Raw genomic sequence first — 19,961 nt, 5'->3', positions numbered from 1 at the left:
CTTTGGAGGGCCGCACAGCCCTCCATGTGCTCGCCAGAGGTAGCCTGACTGCCATTAGGTACCGAGATGAGATCCTCAGACCCCTTGTGAGACCATATGCTGGTTCGGTTGCCCCTGGGTTCCTCCTAATGCAGGACAATGCCAGACCTCATGTGGCTGGAGTGTGTCAGCAGTTCCTGCAAGATGAAGGCATTGAAGCTATGGACCGGCCCGCCCGTTCCCCAGACCTGAATCCGATTGAGCACATCTGGGACATCATGTCTCGCTCCATGCACCACAGCACCACAGACTGTCCAGGAGTTGGCGGATGCTTTAGTCCAGGTCTGGGAGGAGATCCCACAGGAGACCATCCGCAACCTCATCAGGCGCATGCCCAGGCGTTGTAGGGAGGTCATACAGGCACGTGGAGGCCACACACAATACGGAGCCTCATTTTGACTTGTTTTAAGGACATTACATCAAAGTTGGATCAGCCTGTAGTGTGTTTTTCCACTTTAATTTTGGGGGTGACTCCAAATCCAGGCCTCCATTGGTTAATAAATTTGATTTCCATTGATGATTTTTTTGTGTGATTTTGTTGTCAGCACATTCAACTTTGTACAGAACAAAGTATTCAATGAGAATATTTCATTCATTCTGATTTAAGATGTGTTATTTGAGTGTTCCCTTTATTTTTTTGAGCAGTGTATTTTTTTAATAAATGGGGGAAGGAAGGAATTTATCGAAGTGCTTTTTACAAATAAAGGACTTTTATGTGCTTCTTTCTTTTGACTATGGGGTTGGTAATGGGGGGTGTCTGACAGACGCCTATCGATTACTAATCCATGGGCTTGATGTCATCGGACATTACACAGCTGACATCAACCCCCATCCCATTACCCCAATTGCCAACGCACCAGGGCAATCAGAAAGAGCCAAGGCTAATGGTTTCGCCATTTCTGGGACCGCTGAGGGCTGGTCTTATTAGGCTGGGATGGGGCAAATATCCACGGCCCTTCCCAGCCTATTAATATCAGCTCCCAGCTGTCTGCTTTGCCTAAGCTGATTATTGAAAATGGGGGTCATTTTTTTTTTTTAAGGCCCCCCATTTTTAATACCCAGCAAAGGCAAAGCAGATAGATGGTGGCTGATATTAATAGGCTGGGAAGCCAAATGGATATTAGCATCTTCCCAGCATAATAATTCCAGCTCACAGCTGTCTGCCTTCCCTGGGCTGGTCATTAAAAACAAGGATGACCCCACATTGTTTTTTTTTTTAATTTATTTATTAACAAGTACAGCAAGCTACACACAAGGCACTGCTCCACTCCTCAACTTGGACCTCTGCCTTCTAGTTCAACATTATTATTTTTTAAAATTTTATTTTATTTATTTGTTTTATTTTACACACTTATATAGCACCATTAATTTCACAGCGCTTTACAGACATTATGGGCCCTGTCCCCATTGGGGCTCACAATTTAAATTCCCTATCAGTGTGTCTTTGGAATGTGGGAGGAAACCGGCGAACCTGGAGGAAACCCACGCAAACATGGGGAGAACATACAAACTCCTTGCCGATGTTGTCCTTGGTGGGATTTTAAGTCCTTTTCCTAACCACATTTGTTTGCAGGGCAGTTGTCCTGCTCTTACCCCCATTTTACTTTCTTTTGCAGCACTCTAGCCCTTACTACGACCATTTTACAACACCAAAGTTCGGGTCCCCATTGACTTATATGGGGTTAATTTCCTCGGTCAAGTTCAGGTACGCGAACCAAACTTTGGACACAAGTTTGGCCGAACCCGAACTTCCACGGGTTTGCTCATCCCTAGTCGAAGAGGGGAATGATAAATGCAGGGACAAAATACTAACTGTTTCTACATAGAGCAGAGAAAAGAGAAGAATTTACTGGCTAGAAAGGCAAAATGAGCAATTGTTAAGTACACAGTGCTATATGATATGATGATTAAACCCAAGACAGAAACAAAATGAACGTATACCCTGCTGTAAGTAAAAGCAATAGTGCATATAAATAACCTTTCATTATTTATATGCACTATTGCTTTTACTTACTGTATTTTTAAGACTATAAAATGCATTTTTTAACAAGAAAAAACTCTTGTTAAAAGGTGTGTTTGTCTTATAGTCCGGAGGCAGCTTCCTGTGATGGAGGAAAACGCTGACACTGCTTCTTCCCCGATCACGGAGAGAGCTGCTATCTCCCATCCTGCTCTGCACTAATCCTATGTGATCTGTGCAGAGCAGTTTGAGAAAGATTATCAACCAGAACTGGCTTCAGGAGCTGAGCAGCTGCAGGACCTTCTACACCAGTAATTCCAGGACCTTTCAGGTCATGCGACTCTTCTGCTGTGACCTCCATACAGTTCCCGATCAGGAACTTCTGGATATGGTAATGTATAGTGTGTGTATGTCTGTATGCAACTTTTGAAGACAAGAAAGAGGAACACATCATGCGGCTTGGCAAATTTTGGCCACACCCCAATCCACGCCCATTTTCCATTATCTTTCTCCCCCGGCAGGAGAAGTTGTCAGGGTCGCTGGTAATGAGGGACATTCAGCAGTCTGCAGGGCGTAGACCCAAATCCTGGACTGTCCGCTGTATCCAGGACGGTTGGGACTAGAGTTGAGCGGATGGATTCACGGGACTCCGGTCCAGCGTCCAGATCAATGATACCTGGCGGCTGGACAGGAGGCTGAGAATCTCTAATCTTCCGGTGTCCCCGGCGGTTTTTGATCACCCAGGGCAGCGCGATGTCATCTGTGCATCCTGCTCATCTCTAGATGAGACCTGTGGATTATTTTTTGTTCCCTCATTCACAGTCAGGGCCGCCAGAACTTTTCTCATCTTTATATAGCGTCACTATATGACATCTGGCTTTTTTGTGCCTGTAAGGCCATGTTCACATGTTGCAGAAATACTGTGTTTTTTGTTTTCAGAAGATGTCTGCACCAAACTCTACAATAACAATCTTCTCTTCTTTTTTGTTAAAGTAGTTTTTGTTAAGGATTTTTTACATAAATGAGGTAAAGAAAAAGGGGGGAGACATATTATAAATATACAGTAATATAAAAGCAAACGAGCAAAATTTAAAAGCAAAATTTAAAGGGATGAAAGATCTAGGCAAACTATAGGGTTATGGATGAGAAGTTGGAAGGAAAAATATGGTTTAATGTGGAAAAAAGAAAAAATTAAAGGGATAGAAGGTAAATGAAAAAGATTGGTATGTACAGGATAGGCGAGGGAAAGGGTTACGACACACATATAAGATACCTCTTAATTGTTGTATATGCAAGGTAGGAGGGGAAGAAAAGGAATGGGGTAGGAAAGTATAGGGAAAGGAAGAACACCTGTAAAACAGATAGACAGGATTATAGAGAAATACTAACCTTTAAATAATGTAAAATACTGTTTGTTGAATTCTAATAGCCGACGCAGTTCTCATGAAATCATATCCACTTTTCTTGTACAGTTAAACACAGCAGAATGTTTGCAAAAAAAGCAGAAAATACACAGCATTTACGCTACATGTGAACAAGGTGTAAATTTCGAAGCCAAGTGGATGGGATTCCATTAAATCTCCGCTCTGGTCTGAAGACGCTGCTGAACTCTGCAGTTTTGGTTCATTTTTCCTCTATAGGCTTCTTCTGAAAAAAAGGCATGAAGAAAAAAAATGCCCTTGCATTTTTAAGCGCAGAATCAAAGCTTTTCTGTAGTATTAAAAAACGTTAAAAACTCTGCTTCATATCTACCCCAAAATCGCATCAAATAAGTGGGAAAATGCATAAAAGAAACGCAGTAATCAGAGAAGATTGTTACTGTGTCGTGTGGTGCGGACACCTGCAGAAAGAACGCAGCATTTACGCTACGTGTGAACACTGCATCAGCATTACAGTTTTATTAAAAAATTTTATTGGTTTAATAGAGAAAAATATAAATTATGCTATTTTCTTTTACGTCATTTATCGATCCCCTTAAATAATCTGACCACTATGTTGTGCGGGTTGTTACGATTTCAGGGACACCAAATATGTCCGTGCGTGTTATTTGTGATGTTCATTATTTAAAAATGACTTTTTTTCATTATCAAGTGTTTTTCATTATTAGTTTTTTAGTAATTTTATAAGATGAAAAAATTTCTTATTCTCCACGTAGAATAAAAATACATACATTGCACTCAGCAGTCCATTTCTATCAGTACAAACTGCCTATAATCAGATCCTGCACTAAAGATCAAGTAAACCAAATTCTCCTTATTACAGCACTTGAGCTTGTGGCTCAGCACAATAAAGCTTCCATCTATGTGTAATGTGAAGGTTGTGGGTTCAAGACCAGGGTGAACTCCAAAAAAAAAAAAATAATTTGTAATTGCTTATTATTTTTACTAGTATTAAGGTACTTTCCCACGATCAGGAAGAGCAGCGCTTTGGACGCATCGTATTGTTGCATCCGGTCACGCAGGTAAATCCACGTGTTCCTTGTACCATGTGGATTTACAGCATCTAATACATTCAATTGTGGAGATTTCTGTAGCTTAGACCAGCGTCTCCACAACAGAAATTAACATGCTGTGGCTTGTAAATTCGCACCGCCAGTGAGTTTACACAGCATCAAATAAAAGCACAATGGGCATGGGATTTTTATAAATCCATCCTCTTTGTGTAGAATGCAGCGTTTTGGACGCAGCGCAGGTGAGCTGCGTCCAAACCGCTGCTCTTCCTGATTGTGGACTTCTAGCCTTATAGGAACAAAATAAATATTTTTCTTCACCTCCATGTAGAGGCACCATAAAAATGCATTGTTATATACAATGGATTGCTATGGAAATGTATAATCTGCTTCTAGATGCATTTCCTGCAATGTAGAGTCAAGATATCCAAATTCTACTCTATCTCATTATGGGCTGTAGCTCTGTGGTTAGAGCAGCAGCCTGTGAATATTGGAGTGCACATTGGTATCACACTGTGATGTGAGTTTGAGACCCGATGGGAGGAGGTGAATACATAATTTATGCACTAAGATGAGATGAGCGCCCCGCTCACGAGGAGGAGCTATGGAACGTCGGAGAGGTGAGTTTAAATAGAAGCCGGGAGAACAGCTGTGCTGTGATGGGACAGTCTCGCCGAATACGGGACGGTTGGGAGCTATGTATATGTGCATGTAGCAGAGCTGTGTGTATGTCTATATGTGCATGCAGCAGAGCTGTGTTGTATGTATAACACTGCAGAGAGACACAGATTTATGACCTCCCTATTCTACCCTATTACATTAAGTGAGGGATGTTTTAATTAATAGGAAAAAATGTTTTTCCTATTTTCTGCTGTCTAATCCTGGGGTGCGTCTTATGGTAAGGTGTGTTTTATAGTCCAAAAAATATGGTATTTCTTATAGCAGGGTATATGTTCATTTTGTTTCTTGTCTTGGTTTTTTTCTATTTAATGGCCAGTGTGAACATGCTCCTATTTTGCCTGCATACCAACTTATACTCCTGTTCATTTTTTTTGGGTTAAATAATATGATTGCGATATATTAAGAGGATAAAACTTTTATGGGAGTGCTTCTTTAATAATGTGTGTACAGGATTAAGATGTGCCTAACTCCTTAAAAGGCACACTCCTTTTAATGAATAAAGCACATCTTATCACAGACTCACCAGAAGTCAGACTGGAGTAACATTTCTTGTGCAAGTTACTCCACAACTTTTGATTAATTTATTGGGCAAGCTTCGCCACCCCTTGTTAGCAGAGCTGGACAATACTTGTGTGAAACTTGCAAATATTGCCGGATTTTTGCGCAACTCTCAAAGTGTTTTACGATATTTTGAATCAGTGCCATAGTTTAAACATCCGGCCGGGGACTAGAAGAATAGAAATAACTAGTTGACGGTTGACTTCTCCCAGCACCTTTCTAGGTGAGTGACAGGTTTCTTTCATGTGTGTAAACTGGGATAAGACCGGTCAGTCACCTGGAGCTTACAGTTCTGATGATATAGGGCTTTCTTTCTAAAATCTAGAATGAGGGGATGTGCGGCTTTTTGCCATAACTTTGGGGCACACTGATTTCACTTTTTACCTAATGACACAAATGTGATTCCTGCAGACATAAAGCCTTGACTTCTACTCTACTCTCACTAGTTTGATACTTATCCATCCATGAATTTTTCCCACCTCTGGGGAGATTGTTTATGATAGTCATATAATTCATTAGGATGAAACAACCACTTTACAAATTAATAACATGTGAATATGGTGTTATTGTCAATTCTTTCAGAGTTTTTACCCCATTCAAATGAATGGAAAAAAACGGACGTAAAAACGCATTAAAAACCTGCCAACCATGTTGTTTGGTGCAGAAAAATCTGCTGCTAATACTGAACATGTGCACATACCATTATATATCTCTGCATAGAGATTGGACAGGAGCACCGAAAGGGACCTTGGTTTATCCTCGGGATCCATTCCGACCTTCACCATCAATTAGACTTGCACTCCTTATGTGGAGGTTCTTGACAAATATTAAGGATAATTATCTCTCCCAACTAGTGCAGGAACCAACGAGAGGGAAGGCCGTGTTGGACTTAATATTGACTAATAGGCCTGATAGTCAACGGGATAAATAGTAAAATATCAATATTTGCAGATGACACAAAGTTATGTAAAACAATTAATACAAAAGAGGACAGTGCAGACCTACAGAGGGATTTGGATAAGCTGGGTAGGTGGAGCATTAAATGGCAAATGAGGTTTAACGAGGAGAAATGTAAGGTCATACATATGGGAAGGAAAAATGGAAGTCACCAGTACTCACTGAATGGGAAATCATTGGGGAATTCAGAGATGGAGAAGGACTTGGGCATCTTGATTGATAGCAAACTAAATTGGAGTGCCCAAAGTCAGGCCGCTGCTGTAAGGGCAAACAGGGTAATGGGATGTATCAGAAGAGGTATAGCTGCAAAGGATGACAACATTGTTCTTCCACTGTACAAAGCACTGGTCAGACCACACTTGGAATACTGTGCTCAGTTATGGGCCCCAATATATAGAAAGGATATAAATGAGCTTGAAAAGGTACAAAGGAGGGCAACAAAATTAATAAAGGGAATGGAGGGACTGCAATACCCAGAGAGGTTGGCAAAACTAGGACTATTCAGCCTGGAAAAGAGAAGGTTGAGGGGGGACATAATAAATGTGTACAAATATGTTAGGGGACAGTATAGAGATCTTGCCCGGGATTTGTTCAAAAGGAGGGATATTACGGTAACAAGAGGGCATTCACTAAGACTGGAAGAGAAAAGGTTTCAGCACCAGCATAGGAAGGGGTTCTTTACGGTAAGAGCAGTGAGAATATGGAATTCACTGAGTGAGGAGACGGTAATGTCGGATTCACTAAACCAGTTCAAGCGGGGACTGGATGCATTTCTAGATACCAGGCAGATTTCAGCATATACTTAAAAATAAAATAGTAGGTTGATACAGGGATTTATTCTGACTGCTGGTTTCAGAGTCGGGAGGGAATTTTTCCTCAGGTGAAGATTGGCTAAATCGTTTGGGGTTTTTGCCCTCCTCTGGATCAACTTTAGCAATTACAGAGCTAACAGGTCGAACTTGATGGACGCAAGTCTTTATTCGGCTTTACAAACTATGTTACTATGTAACATTAGAACATGGGAAAATCAATTTAAAGGCTATCTTTGTTATAAATGTTATACATTTGTTCTAAAATAACTGTCAGTATTAATATTTTTTGCAGAATTTATCTGCAACACGCTTCCCCCGCCTCCCCTCCACAAGCAATCTTGCGAAACAGTGAAGTAGCTGTCACGAGCTGTTCTCCTGACTACTGATTGGGTGTACACTAGAGAAGGAGTGGTGTGCACACTTGGGGTACACTAGAGCAGGGTTCCCCAACTCCAGTCCTCAAGGCCCACCAACAGATCATGTTTTCAGGATTTCCTTAGTATTGCTCGGGATAATTATATCACCTGCACAGGCAATATTTCCATCACCTGTGTAATAGTAAGGAAATCCTGAAAACATGACCTGTTGGTGGGCCTTGAGGACTGGAGTTGGGGAACCCTGCACTAGGGAAGAAGTGGTGTGCGCACTAGGGGTACACTAGAGAAGGAGTGATGTACTGACTGGGGGTACACTGGAGAAGGAGTGGAGTACTGGATGGGGGTACACTGGAGAAGGAGTGGTGTACTGGATGGGGGTACACTGGAGAAGGAGTGGTGTACTGACTGGGGTACACTGGAGAAGGAGTGGTGTACTGACTGGGGGTACACTGGAGAAGGAGTGGTGTACTGACTGGGGGTACACTGGAGAAGGGGTGGTGTACTGACTGGGGGTACACTGGAGAAGGGGTGGTGTACTGACTGGGGGTACACTGGAGAAGGGGTGGTGTACTGACTGGGGGTACACTGGAGAAGGGGTGGTGTACTGACTTGGGGTGCACTGGAGAAGCAGTGGTGTGCTGACGGGGTACACTGGAGAAGCGGTGGTGTGCTGACTGGGGGTACACTGGAGAAGCAGTGGTGTGCTGACTGGGGGTACACTGGAGAAGCAGTGGTGTACTGACTGGGGGTACACTGGAGAAGCAGTGGTGTGCTGACTGGGGGTACACTGGAGAAGGAGTGTAAAGGACAAGTGCTATTTCTTCAGAACTGCCCAACTAATAGATGTAATATTGCAGTGCTCACCGTATATAGGTGCTAAACGTCCTGTGTGAGTAATAGTGGGCGACATGTGAACGTGGCACTTATTTGTGCGTTAGTTTTGTGGCGTTTGATTACTAGTCGTAAGTGAATGGCTACAGACCATATTGCAGAAAGAATATGCACAGCTTTTCATAACTCACTGGATGAAAACATCCATAAACCCTAGAGCCAAGGAGATTGGGCTGAGAGCAGTGAGCCGTCACCGAGAATAATGGGCCAAGCAGGGAAATAATTGAAATGAACTGTTCGGTGCTTTGTTTTCCCACTTTAGTTTCCTTTTTATCCTGTAATCTATAAATCGCCATAGAGGAGGGCTTTTGACTGTGTAGAATATTAAACAATTTGGGTTGGAGGGAAATGTGGCAGGAGACAAGCGGCTTGTGGGGGAAACGAGGTGACTTAATTATTCAAGTGACTTAAATCGATCACACACTTGCGCTGCCTGCGTTGCTTCATTTTCTCACATTTTTGCCTGCAGACTTTGTTTGATAACCAGAACAATGCATCAGCTAAGGAAGAAGGAGAAAGTCACAGCAATAACAAGAATGACTCCAAGAAGATGTCCGTGGAGAGGGTTTATCAGAAGAAAACACAACTGGAGCACATCCTCCTCCGTCCTGACACCTACATCGGATCAGTGGAGCCTGTTACTCAGGTGATTTTTTTTTTTTTTTTTAAACATTGTGATAAGATGCCACGTTTTTCTTCTTCTTTTTTTTTTTTTTTCCAGTTTTTAAAGCCCGCCTAAGGACCTTAGAAGCAGTTATTCCCATCTCAACAATGAAAGATAGACATTGGGAAAACCTTTTAACACCTTATTTAATTTTTGTATGTTTTTTCCTAGGGTTGTTAACCCTTTTTTTATGCCCTTGAATCTTGTCAAGTAGTCTAAAATTGTTTATCTGTTTCTTAGTTCAGTACAGAAAAGCTGCATAAAGGCGTTATCCCACCAGGACAACTCTAGTCCATGTGCCCGATGGGACATTGTAGATGGTGGATGCCCCACGCGGGATCCCTATCTATGAGTAACAAAACCACAGCCCTTCAACCAATTGTATCTGCCTCTGGCAAACTTAGAAAATAGTAGACTGTTGTGCCCCTCTGAAAAGACAGACACCGCCAGAAAGGAGGGAAAAGAGTGCACAACATTTCATTCTTTGGAACCTGATTGTCTTGTTTAACTCGATGGCTTTGTCAGGGGCACATCGGACACCCATTTTTTTGGGATTCAGATAGAGACATGAACTCACTGCACAACGCATTGTGACCAGCCCACTATAGTAATTCACCGCTACCTGCCCATTGAGTGCCACCGATGCCAATGTGTTAGCCTTTTTGAGTCTCAAATAATAATAATAAGTTAAACCTATTTTTGTGCATTCCTTTTATACACAGATGAAACCGTTCTGGAAATCTTATTTAGTAATGTATTTTAAATAAACATTACAATGTGTACAGACTTATCCAGCTACTATTGGTTGTTTAGTATGTTAACTACTAGTTTAACAAAGGCATTCAAAAGCTATGTTCACATGTTACATTTTTTGCAGATTTTTTAGCAACTAAAATCTGCTCTTTTGGCAGTAAAAGCTTTTTTAGCCTGTTTTTCGGTGTGGATTACGTGTGTGATTTGTCTACAGTACATGTTTAATACAGTTAATTTGATTAATCAAAAACACTTAGTTGAGTTTTTGCACTCTCATTACTTTCTTTGGGTGAAAAACTGCAAAAACGCTGAAGAATATAGCCTATGCAGATTTAAAAAATGCTGCAGTTTTCCAATTGTATTAAGCCAGGAAAAATAATAAATAAGCTGAATGATATTTCTGAAATCTCATAGTTTTTGCTGATTTTGTTAAAAGCAGCTTTTAATTTGCATAAAACAGAAGCAAAACGCAACGTGTAAACATGACCAAAGAGATATTTGACAAATGCAGCCAGTGACCGGCCTCTTTATTTTGTCATCACGTTGTCTTATATGTTGTAATGAAGCTTGTCACCCAGCTTTCTTAAAAACAGATATCTATGCTGCTTAACTACAATTTATGGTAACATGACTAGGGGCAAATTTAGGTCTTCTATTTTTTGGATTTTAATTAGTTGAGAAAATTATCAAACCAATATTTTAGTAATTATTTCTATTAGTAGGATGCATCCACAATCCATTGTAGGGCCACGTCTGTCCTGCTTCATTGGTCAATAATACGAAGGGAAAATGACCTGGGGTAAACATTTGTGGAGGGGGTTCAGTACCTGAGCTCTCTCCACACACTTACGGTAGATGCTGGCTATTTTACATAGCCAGCATTTGGTTCTAACAGCAGCATCCAGAGTTCAGCTCTGATTGCTGCTTTTTAATAATTTAAATGCCGCTGTCGGTACTTGACAGCGGCAATTAATTGCTGCACTTATGTGTTACCATGGCAGTTGGAAGCCTGAAAGGCCCCTGTCGCCCCCATCTTTGTACTCTTGTGAAGCTCAGCCATGGACTGAGCTTCATTGGAGACAGCAGTATATAGTATAATCGTTCAGACAATCGCAAGTTCAAATCCCCTAAGAAGATTAACAAAAAAAAGAAGTGAATTAAAAAAAATATATATATATACAGTACAGACCAAAATTTTGGACACACCTTCTCATTTAAAGATTTTTCTGTATTTTCATGACTTTGAAAATTGTACATTCACACTGAAGGCATCAAAACTATGAATTAAAACATGTGCAATTATATACTTAACAAAAAAGTGTGAAACAACTGAAAATATGTCATGTTCTTGGTTCTTCAAAGTAGCCACCTTCTGCTTTGATGACTGCTTTGCACATTCTTGGCATTCTCTTGATGAGCTTCAAGAGGTAGTCACCGGAAATGGTTTTCACTTCACAGGTGTGCCCTGTTAGGTTTAATAAGTGGGATTTCTTGCCTTATAAATGGGGTTGGGACCATCAGTTGTGTTGTGCAGAAGTCAGGTGGATACACAGCTGATAGTCCTACTGAATAGACTGTTAGAATTTGTATTATGGCAAGAAAAAAGCAGCTAAGTAAAGAAAAACGAGTGGCCATCATTACTTTAAGAAATGAAGGTCAGTCAGTCCGAGAAATTGGGAAACTTTGAAAGTGTCCCCAAGTGCAGTTGCAAAAACCATCAAGCGCTACAAAGAAACTGGCTCACATGAGGACCGTCCCAGGAAAGGAAGACCAAGAGTCACCTCTGCTTCTGAGGATAAGTTTATCCGAGTCACCAGCCTCAGAAATCGCAGGTTAACAGCAGCTCAGATTAGAGACCAGGTCAATGCCACACAGAGTTCTAGCAGCAGACACATCTCTACAACAACTGTTAAGAGGAGACTTTGTGCCGCCGGCCTTCATGGTAAAATAGCTGCTAGGAAACCACTGCTAAGGACAGGCAACAAGCAGAAGAGACTTGTTTGGGCTAAAGAACACAAGGAATGGACATTAGACCAGTGGAAATCTGTGCTTTGGTCTGATGAGTCCAAATTTGAGATCTTTGGTTCCAACCACCGTGTCTTTGTGCGACGCAGAAAAGGTGAACGGATGGACTCTACATGCCTGGTTCCCACCGTGAAGCATGGAGGAGAAGGTGTGATGGTGTGGGGGTGCTTTGCTGGTGACACTGTTGGGGATTTATTCAAAATTGAATGCATACTGAACCAGCATGGCTACCACAGCATCTTGCAGCGGCATGCTATTCCATCCGGTTTGCGTTTAGTTGGACCATCATTTAATTTTCAACAGGACAATGACCCCAAACACACCTCCAGGCTGTGTAAGGGCTATTTGACCAAGAAGGAGAGTAATGGGGTGCTACGCCAGATGACCTGGCCTCCACAGTCACCAGGCCTGTACCCAATCGAGATTGTTTGGGGTGAGCTGGACCGCAGAGTGAAGGCAAAAGGGTCAACAAGTGCTAAGCATCTCTGGGAACTCCTTCAAGATTGTTGGAAGACCATTTCTGGTGACTACCTCTTGAAACTCATCAAGAGAATGCCAAGAGGGTGCAAAGCAGTCATCAATGCAAAAGGTGGCTACTTTGAAGAACCTAGAATATAAGACATGTTTTCAGTTGTTTCACACTTTTTTGTTAAGTATATAATTCCACATGTGTTAATTCATAGTTTTGATGCCTTCAGTGTGAAAGTACAATTTTCATAGTCATGAAAATACAGAAAAATCTTTAAATGAGAAGGTGTGTCCAAACTTTTGGTCTGTACTGTGTATATATATGAATCACTTCCCTTTCCCATATTTTTTTTTTAAAAAAAACACCTAAAAATCAAAACACCGAAATTGTTGTATTTCAGGCACCACACCTACCTAAAAAAAAAGTAATGAAATCCTAAATAGTATGTCTCCAGCTTGGAATCAATAAAGCTCCTCCGACAGAAGAATAAAAATGAAACGGGTCTTGGAAAATAGTACCACGATTTTTTTTCCCCCACAAACTTCATAAAATTTTTTTCCCAACTTAAGCAAAAAAGAAAATCTATACAAGTTTGGTACAACATCTTCTACACAATGAATAACCTAAAACCTATGATCGATGTGCATTTTTTTTCACCAGTTCATTCCACTTGGAATTTTTCTTTCCCATTTTCCAGTATCTTGTTTAGTAAAAGTGTAAATTACGACGACTCTTGCCCTCATACGGCTATGTCACCAAAAAAATAAAAAGGTTATGGCTCTAAGAATAAAGGGAAGAAAAACACAAATGTAAAATATAGTAAATTTCCCAAACACTCTGTAATCCTGCAGCCTCAACGAGTCCTTCTGATATCGTAATATAAATCCGTCGTAAAGATACAATTGCTCAATGCTTCCGTATATTCATTAGCGACATTGGTACTGCATTAAAGGGTTGTTTGGATACCGCAGAATTGATGTCCCTCAAAGTAAGAACCTTCTAAAGCATTAAGTGAAATATATATAATTTGTTTTCTCTGTGGGGTGCTTTATGATTTTATTGGGAATGAGCTGCAATTTTATGAGTTGTAGTCATTAGGCCGTCAATGAAGGGAACTGCCACCTGAGTCTTAGAGTTAGAGGAGAAGCTTCATATACTCTAAAAGATATTGGATAGTCTGTAATATCTCTGAATTATTATGTAAATGCATGATGTTCCTTCGTAGAGACCCATAAGGACACGACATGTGTGATCAGTCCCTCATACAATCTGTAGAACATTATAGGTGTCGTATTTTTTACTGTTCACACAATAAAATGCCATTGTTGCCCCGTGTAGAGGAATGTTGCTGTTTGACTTTAATTTATCCAATTCTATATTTAGGCAATGTGGGTTTATGATGAAGACATTGGGATGAACTGCCGGGACATTACCTTTGTACCAGGATTGTATAAAATATTTGATGAAATTCTAGGTGAGTTGTGTAATTGGATTGTAGAGCTCTATGTATGACGTCTACATGGTAACACAAAGATGAAAATGCTATTCTTACTGTAATTTAAATTGTCAAGTTTAGAAGTCCCAATTTCCTGTTTTGCAATATTTTAGGTTTGGTGGCGTATATAATTACAATGTGAGCTTTACTTGCCCTCCTTGATCCAGCGTAGCCTCTTCACCTATGCTACCTGAGCTCAGGGCTGATGTTGTCTATGACCGTATGACAGCTGACCCGCTCAGACACGTCACAGCTGCAATCAGGTCATCAAAGTATGAAACTGGCAAAGACGCAGTGCTGGACCTGGAAAATGTAAACCACCCCGCCCCCCCAAAAAGCTCAGTTTGTTATTTTATAAGTCACTGAACATATGGGCTAAGATATTTCTGAATTGACAACCCCTGTAAAGAGAACGTGTCACTTGCTCCAAAAATTCGTCAAACATCTTGTTAAAATCCCTGATCTCCCCTGATTCTGACTCTCTTTTCTGTTTTGCGATGCATCGGTGAATTGCAGAGATATTCACATTTGTTTCTTTTGGAGCGCAGCATGTGAAATCTCTACTTTGCAATCCAGCTAGGAGTTTCTTCACAGTTTTTTCTGGGGTCGTGCTCTATAAACCATTAATCCCTGATGCTGCCAATCGTAGCTCGGCAACTGATCTTGCAGTCTATCAGTCTCAAATGCTGCCGAGCTGTGACTCGCAGCGTCTGTGAGGGAGGGGTTAAAAGCTCATAACCCTAAAGAGGACTCTGAAGAAACGCTCCAAAATAAGGAAATGTGAATATCTCTGCAATGGAGTGACGCAGAACAAAACGGAAAAGAACCACAAAATCAGCAGAGCTCAGGGATTTTTACGATATATTTAAGTAAATGTTTTGAGCAAGGGACAGGTTCTCTTTTAATAGAAGGGTGTCTGTCCTGTATTTAGGATCCTCTTCTCTTGCTCAGAATAGAGTATTGTTACATAGTGTCTCTTGCTCTTGAGGACTTGTCTTTTCCTACTACACAAACAACTCAATTAATTGAATGATCTTTGGTGATGCTGCTGAACACTTTCTTACTTTTAGGTTTTCCCTCAGATAACAGCCCATCGCTTGAGCTCCCAGTAGGGTGCACCTTTTTGATTTGTTTGTTTCAGTAGACCCTTCAAACTAGTAGAAATTGTCCAAAATAGAGATCTCCTGTAATTTGTCACAGAAATATTAATATTCCTTCCATATTTGCACTCTTAGGTCCCGTCTCCTTTGACTTTGCATATCTTCTAAGGGTAATAATGGCAGCTCCAAATTAATACAGGAAATACCAATGACCATATAACTGGTAGTTCACATCTGTGCTGCTGCAGATATAAGATATGAGCGATACTTGCTACATTTAACATGATGCTTTCCTCTTTTCTGATCAGTCTAATATTGCAAATTAAAAGGTAAAAAATAATATTCAATAATTCTCCTTCTGTGTGTGGGAGGAAATGGTTGAATATAAGCATACCATGATTATAGCTGCCCAATATTTCTCCCGATTCCCCTGTAATCATGCACATACTGTGGGGTTGCATGAAGCCTGTCCAGGCATCCGTACTTCTGTAAATATACAGTACAGACCAAAAGTTTGGACACACCTTCTCATTTAAAGATTTTTCTGTATTTTCATGACTATGAAAATTGTACATTCACACTGAAGGCATCAAAACTATGAATTAACACATGTGGAATTATATACTTAACAAAAAAGTGTGAAACAACTGAAAATATGTCTTATATTCTAGGTTCTTCAAAGTAGCCACCTTTTGCTTTGATGACTGCTTTGCACACTCTTGGCATTCTCTTGATGAGCTTCAAGAGGTAGTCACCAGAAATGGTCTTCCAACTATCTTGAAGGAGTTCCCAGAGATGCTTAGCACTTGTTGGCCCTTTTGCCTTCACTCTGCGGTCCAGCTCACCCCAAACCATCTCGATTGGGTTCAGGTTCGGTGACTGTGGAGGCCAGGTCATCTGGCGTAGCACCCCATCACTCTCCTTCTTAATCAAATAGTCCTTACACAGCCTGGAGGTGTGTTTGGGGTCATTGTCCTGTTGAAAAATAAATGATGGTCCAACTAAACGCAAACCGGATGGAATAGCATGCCGCTGCAAGATGCTGTGGTAGCCATGCTGGTTCAGTATGCCTTCAATTTTGAATAAATCCCCAACAGTGTCACCAGGAAAGCACCCCCACACCATCACACCTCCTCCTCCATGCTTCACAGTGGGAACCAGGCATGTAGAGTCCATCCGTTCACCTTTTCTGCGTCTCACAAAGACACGGTGGTTGGAACCAAAGATCTCAAATTTGGACTCATCAGACCAAAGCACAGATTTCCACTGGTCTAATTTCCATTCCTTGTGTTCTTTAGCCCAAACAAGTCTCTTCTGCTAGTTGCCTGATGTTAGCAGTGGTTTCCTAGCAGCTATTTTACCATGAAGGCCTGCTGCACAAAGTCTCCTCTTAACAGTTGTTGTAGAGATGTGTCTGCTGCTAGAACTCTGTGTGGCATTGACCTGGTCTCTAATCTGAGCTGCTGTTAACCTGCGATTTCTGAGGCTGGTGACTCGGATAAACTTATCCTCAGAAGCAGAGGTGACTCTTGGTCTTCCTTTCCTGGGGCGGTCCTCATGTGAGCCAGTTTCTTTGTAGCGCTTGATGGTTTTTTCAACTGCACTTGGGGACACTTTAAAAGTTTGCCCAATTTTTCAGACTGACTGACCTTCATTTCTTAAAGTAATGATGGCCACTCGGTTTTCTTTACTTAGCTGCTTTTTTCTTGCCATAATACAAATTCTAACAGTCTATTCAGTAGGACTATCAGCTGTGTATCCACCTGACTTCTGCACAACACAACTGATGGTCCCATTCCCATTTATATGGCAAGAAATCCCACTTATTAAACCTGACAGGGCACACCTGTGAAGTGAAAACCATTTCCGGTGACAACCTCTTCAAGCTCATCAAGAGAATGCCAAGAGTGTGCAAAGCAGTCATCAAAGCAAAAGGTGGCTACTTTGAAGAACCTAGAATATAAGACATATTTTCAGTTGTTTCACACTTTTTTGTTAAGTATATAATTCCACATGTGTTAATTCATAGTTTTGATGCTTTCAGTGTGAATGTACAATTTTCAAAGTCATGAAAATTCAGAAAAATCTTTAAATGAGAAGGTGTGTCCAAACTTTTGGTCTGTACTGTACTTGAGACCATTGTTCTCCTTATTATAATCACAGGGACCCCTGTAGCAGTATATAATACCATTTACTTAATATGCCATAAAGCTAGACTGCTGTACACATTTTAGCAATATTACTTGAATGCCAAGAAGCGCGTCGGCTTTTAATGAGCAGTATTTACTGCATGCTCATTTTCTTGGTTGGCTTGAAACAAATTTTCTTTTCATTTTACAGTCAATGCAGCCGACAATAAGCAGAGGGATAAAAACATGAGTTGCATTAAAATTTCTGTTGATCCGTAAGTAAAAAAAAATATGCTTCATATAATTAATGTTGTTTCTCTATGTTCAACTGTGATAGTGGTTTTTAATAGTCAATATTGCCTGGACCCAGAAGAACCTTTATTATTTTAATAGATTTTATGTTTCATATTTTTACCCAAATAAATGTTTGTATAATGTTTGTCTTTATCTTTACAGACAATTCAGTTCCTAGCTTTTGTCTAGTTGTTAGAAGTAGTGTTGAGCGAGTATGTTCTATTAACCCTTTCGCTGAGTATGCTCGGGCCGAGCTCCGAGTATTTACAGCTGCTCGGTGATAAGGTTAAATCGCTCCCGTGTGCATGATTTGCGACTGTTTGACAGTTTTATTACATGAGAGGAATGTCTATTTCTTACACATTCCTCCCATGTAATAAAGCTGTCAAACAGTTGCAAATCATGCACACGGGAGCGATTCAACCTCATCACCGAGCAGCTGTAAATACTCGGAGCTCGGCCCGAGCATACTCGGAACAGAACATACTCGCTCAAGCATAGTTAGAAGGTTATTCCCAAAATCACAATGTGGTAATGTTTAAAATAATGTAATATGGAGTTTGTGCCCTTATAACTCCATTTTAAATCTCCCTTGTTTTGCACATATCACACCTTTCTCAAATGCTTTGTCAGGGGTATTTGTGAAACGCGCGTCGGGTGTTTGGTGGGTGAGCATATTATTAATTATGTTATTTAATTCTTACCTTTGATTGTTTGTGGGATATACTTATCTACATTTTATTGGGCATTGTCTCTGTGTGTATGTCCATATACCCAAATACTATTGAATATTGACTTGTATATACCCATAGGTCAATTCCCAACAAGTATACATAAAGATATAAATCTCAATACCGTGAAATACTGATTCTTATACATGTTTTGTCATTTTTTGCTACATGTATGTTATACAATGCATTGACTCTGCTCTATACTTTCTCGGGTTTCCCACAATTACTCACCCACCAATTTTAATACATTTTTGTCTGTATTGCTGGGATTAGTTGTACCTGTTGTTCTTATGAATTGTATTTAATAAAGATTATGATATTTTAATATATTGGATTGATTATTTCCGTCCTGACACTTTTTTTTTTCCCTAAACTCAACAGAGCAGCATTTGCAGTTTCACATCACTGGTCTGTCATCAGCAATCAATAAACACAATTCTGCACTGCATAGTAATTACAAGCTGCATTGTGGAAGAATGCAGTAGTGTTGAGCTCTGCTACAAATCAGCTAGCAATGATGTAAAACTGCATAATGATGTAGATGGCTGAAGGTAATATTGGCTAAGCAGGGTACAGGAACAGAGAGTGCACAGATGGGTAAAATGAACGCAAATCGGTGAGGCTAGTCAGAATCAAACAGAGGAGTGAGGAAGGGGTCTGCAGCATTACGGAGAAGCAAGATGCTGCTGGGAAATATAGTTTTAGCAGATAAAAATAGGACCGCCCATTTTGCTATGTGAAGCTGAATGCACCGAGGGGCAGATAGATGAAAAAAGACAACGGTACAAGAGAGAAACTTTATGGTGGCCTTAATTTCTATATTTTCTCAATAAGTAGGTATTAACAGGGCTTTGCAAAAAATAATAAGATTCTGGGAATAGCTCTTTAAAGGGACTCCTGATTCCAGGCATCTTGTGTGGCATCTTCCAACAATTACCCAACAGTCGTAAAGAGCAAATCTGGGGTGTATTACTGCAAAACTAGTTACATCTGCCATTCAGCAGTCTAGAACACCTGGCTGGCAGTCCTTGTGGCAGTTTTACAAGGAGAGATGCAGCTAACAAATTGACCAATAAAACTTAAAGGGAACCTGTCACCAGAAAAAAAACACTATTATCCTGCAGATATGGAGTAAATATGCAGGTTAATAGCGTTACAAGCCTGCCCTGCGCCTGCTCATAGCCAAACACTGCGGGAAGAAAAGGAACTTTGTTCTCCCCGGCAGCGTTCCGGTTTCAGTCACGGGGCGGCTATAACCACTACAACTCCCATAGTAGAATGACTATTCTGCTTCATTCTCTCAATCTGCCCTCCATGACATTGCAGTGTATGGTAGAATGACAGAGGTTTGGGCATTAGAGCAATGCGCAGACCAGGGGGAATCCTAGGAAGCCGAGCCGATCACAAGATGATAGACGGCGCACATATGAAGAAGAGAAGGCATACAAAAATAAAGTCTTTCGATGCATACTAACTTTCAAATCAGTAAGTATCGATCTAAAACAAGTAAACATAGAAATAAATTAAATATCACTAAAAGGAGGAGCTGAATGATAGGTTCTCTTTAAGTATTCTTA

General features: G+C 40.7%; 1 protein-coding gene across 3 annotated transcripts in view; it reads left to right on the top strand.

The window, feature by feature from the left end:
• The window catches only part of TOP2B (DNA topoisomerase II beta), a 123,542-nt gene that overhangs the window by 24,502 nt on the left and 79,079 nt on the right, over nt 1-19,961 (top strand). For all 3 annotated transcript variants that reach the window (XM_073677985.1, XM_073677984.1, XM_073677983.1), the window contains exons 2-4: nt 9,194-9,370; nt 14,019-14,109; nt 17,571-17,634. In XM_073677985.1, the coding sequence (XP_073534086.1) occupies nt 9,194-9,370; nt 14,019-14,109; nt 17,571-17,634 (332 nt within the window). The remainder of the gene's footprint in view (nt 1-9,193; nt 9,371-14,018; nt 14,110-17,570; nt 17,635-19,961) is intronic.

Source organism: Phyllobates terribilis, unplaced genomic scaffold (assembly GCF_046119375.1).
Source record: "Phyllobates terribilis strain yellow unplaced genomic scaffold, ASM4611937v1 Scaffold_4__5_contigs__length_816908805, whole genome shotgun sequence".
Lineage (NCBI taxonomy): Eukaryota > Metazoa > Chordata > Amphibia > Anura > Dendrobatidae > Phyllobates > Phyllobates terribilis.
The sequence above is the reverse complement of the archived record's forward strand: the minus strand, read 5'-3'. Positions and strand labels throughout refer to the sequence as shown.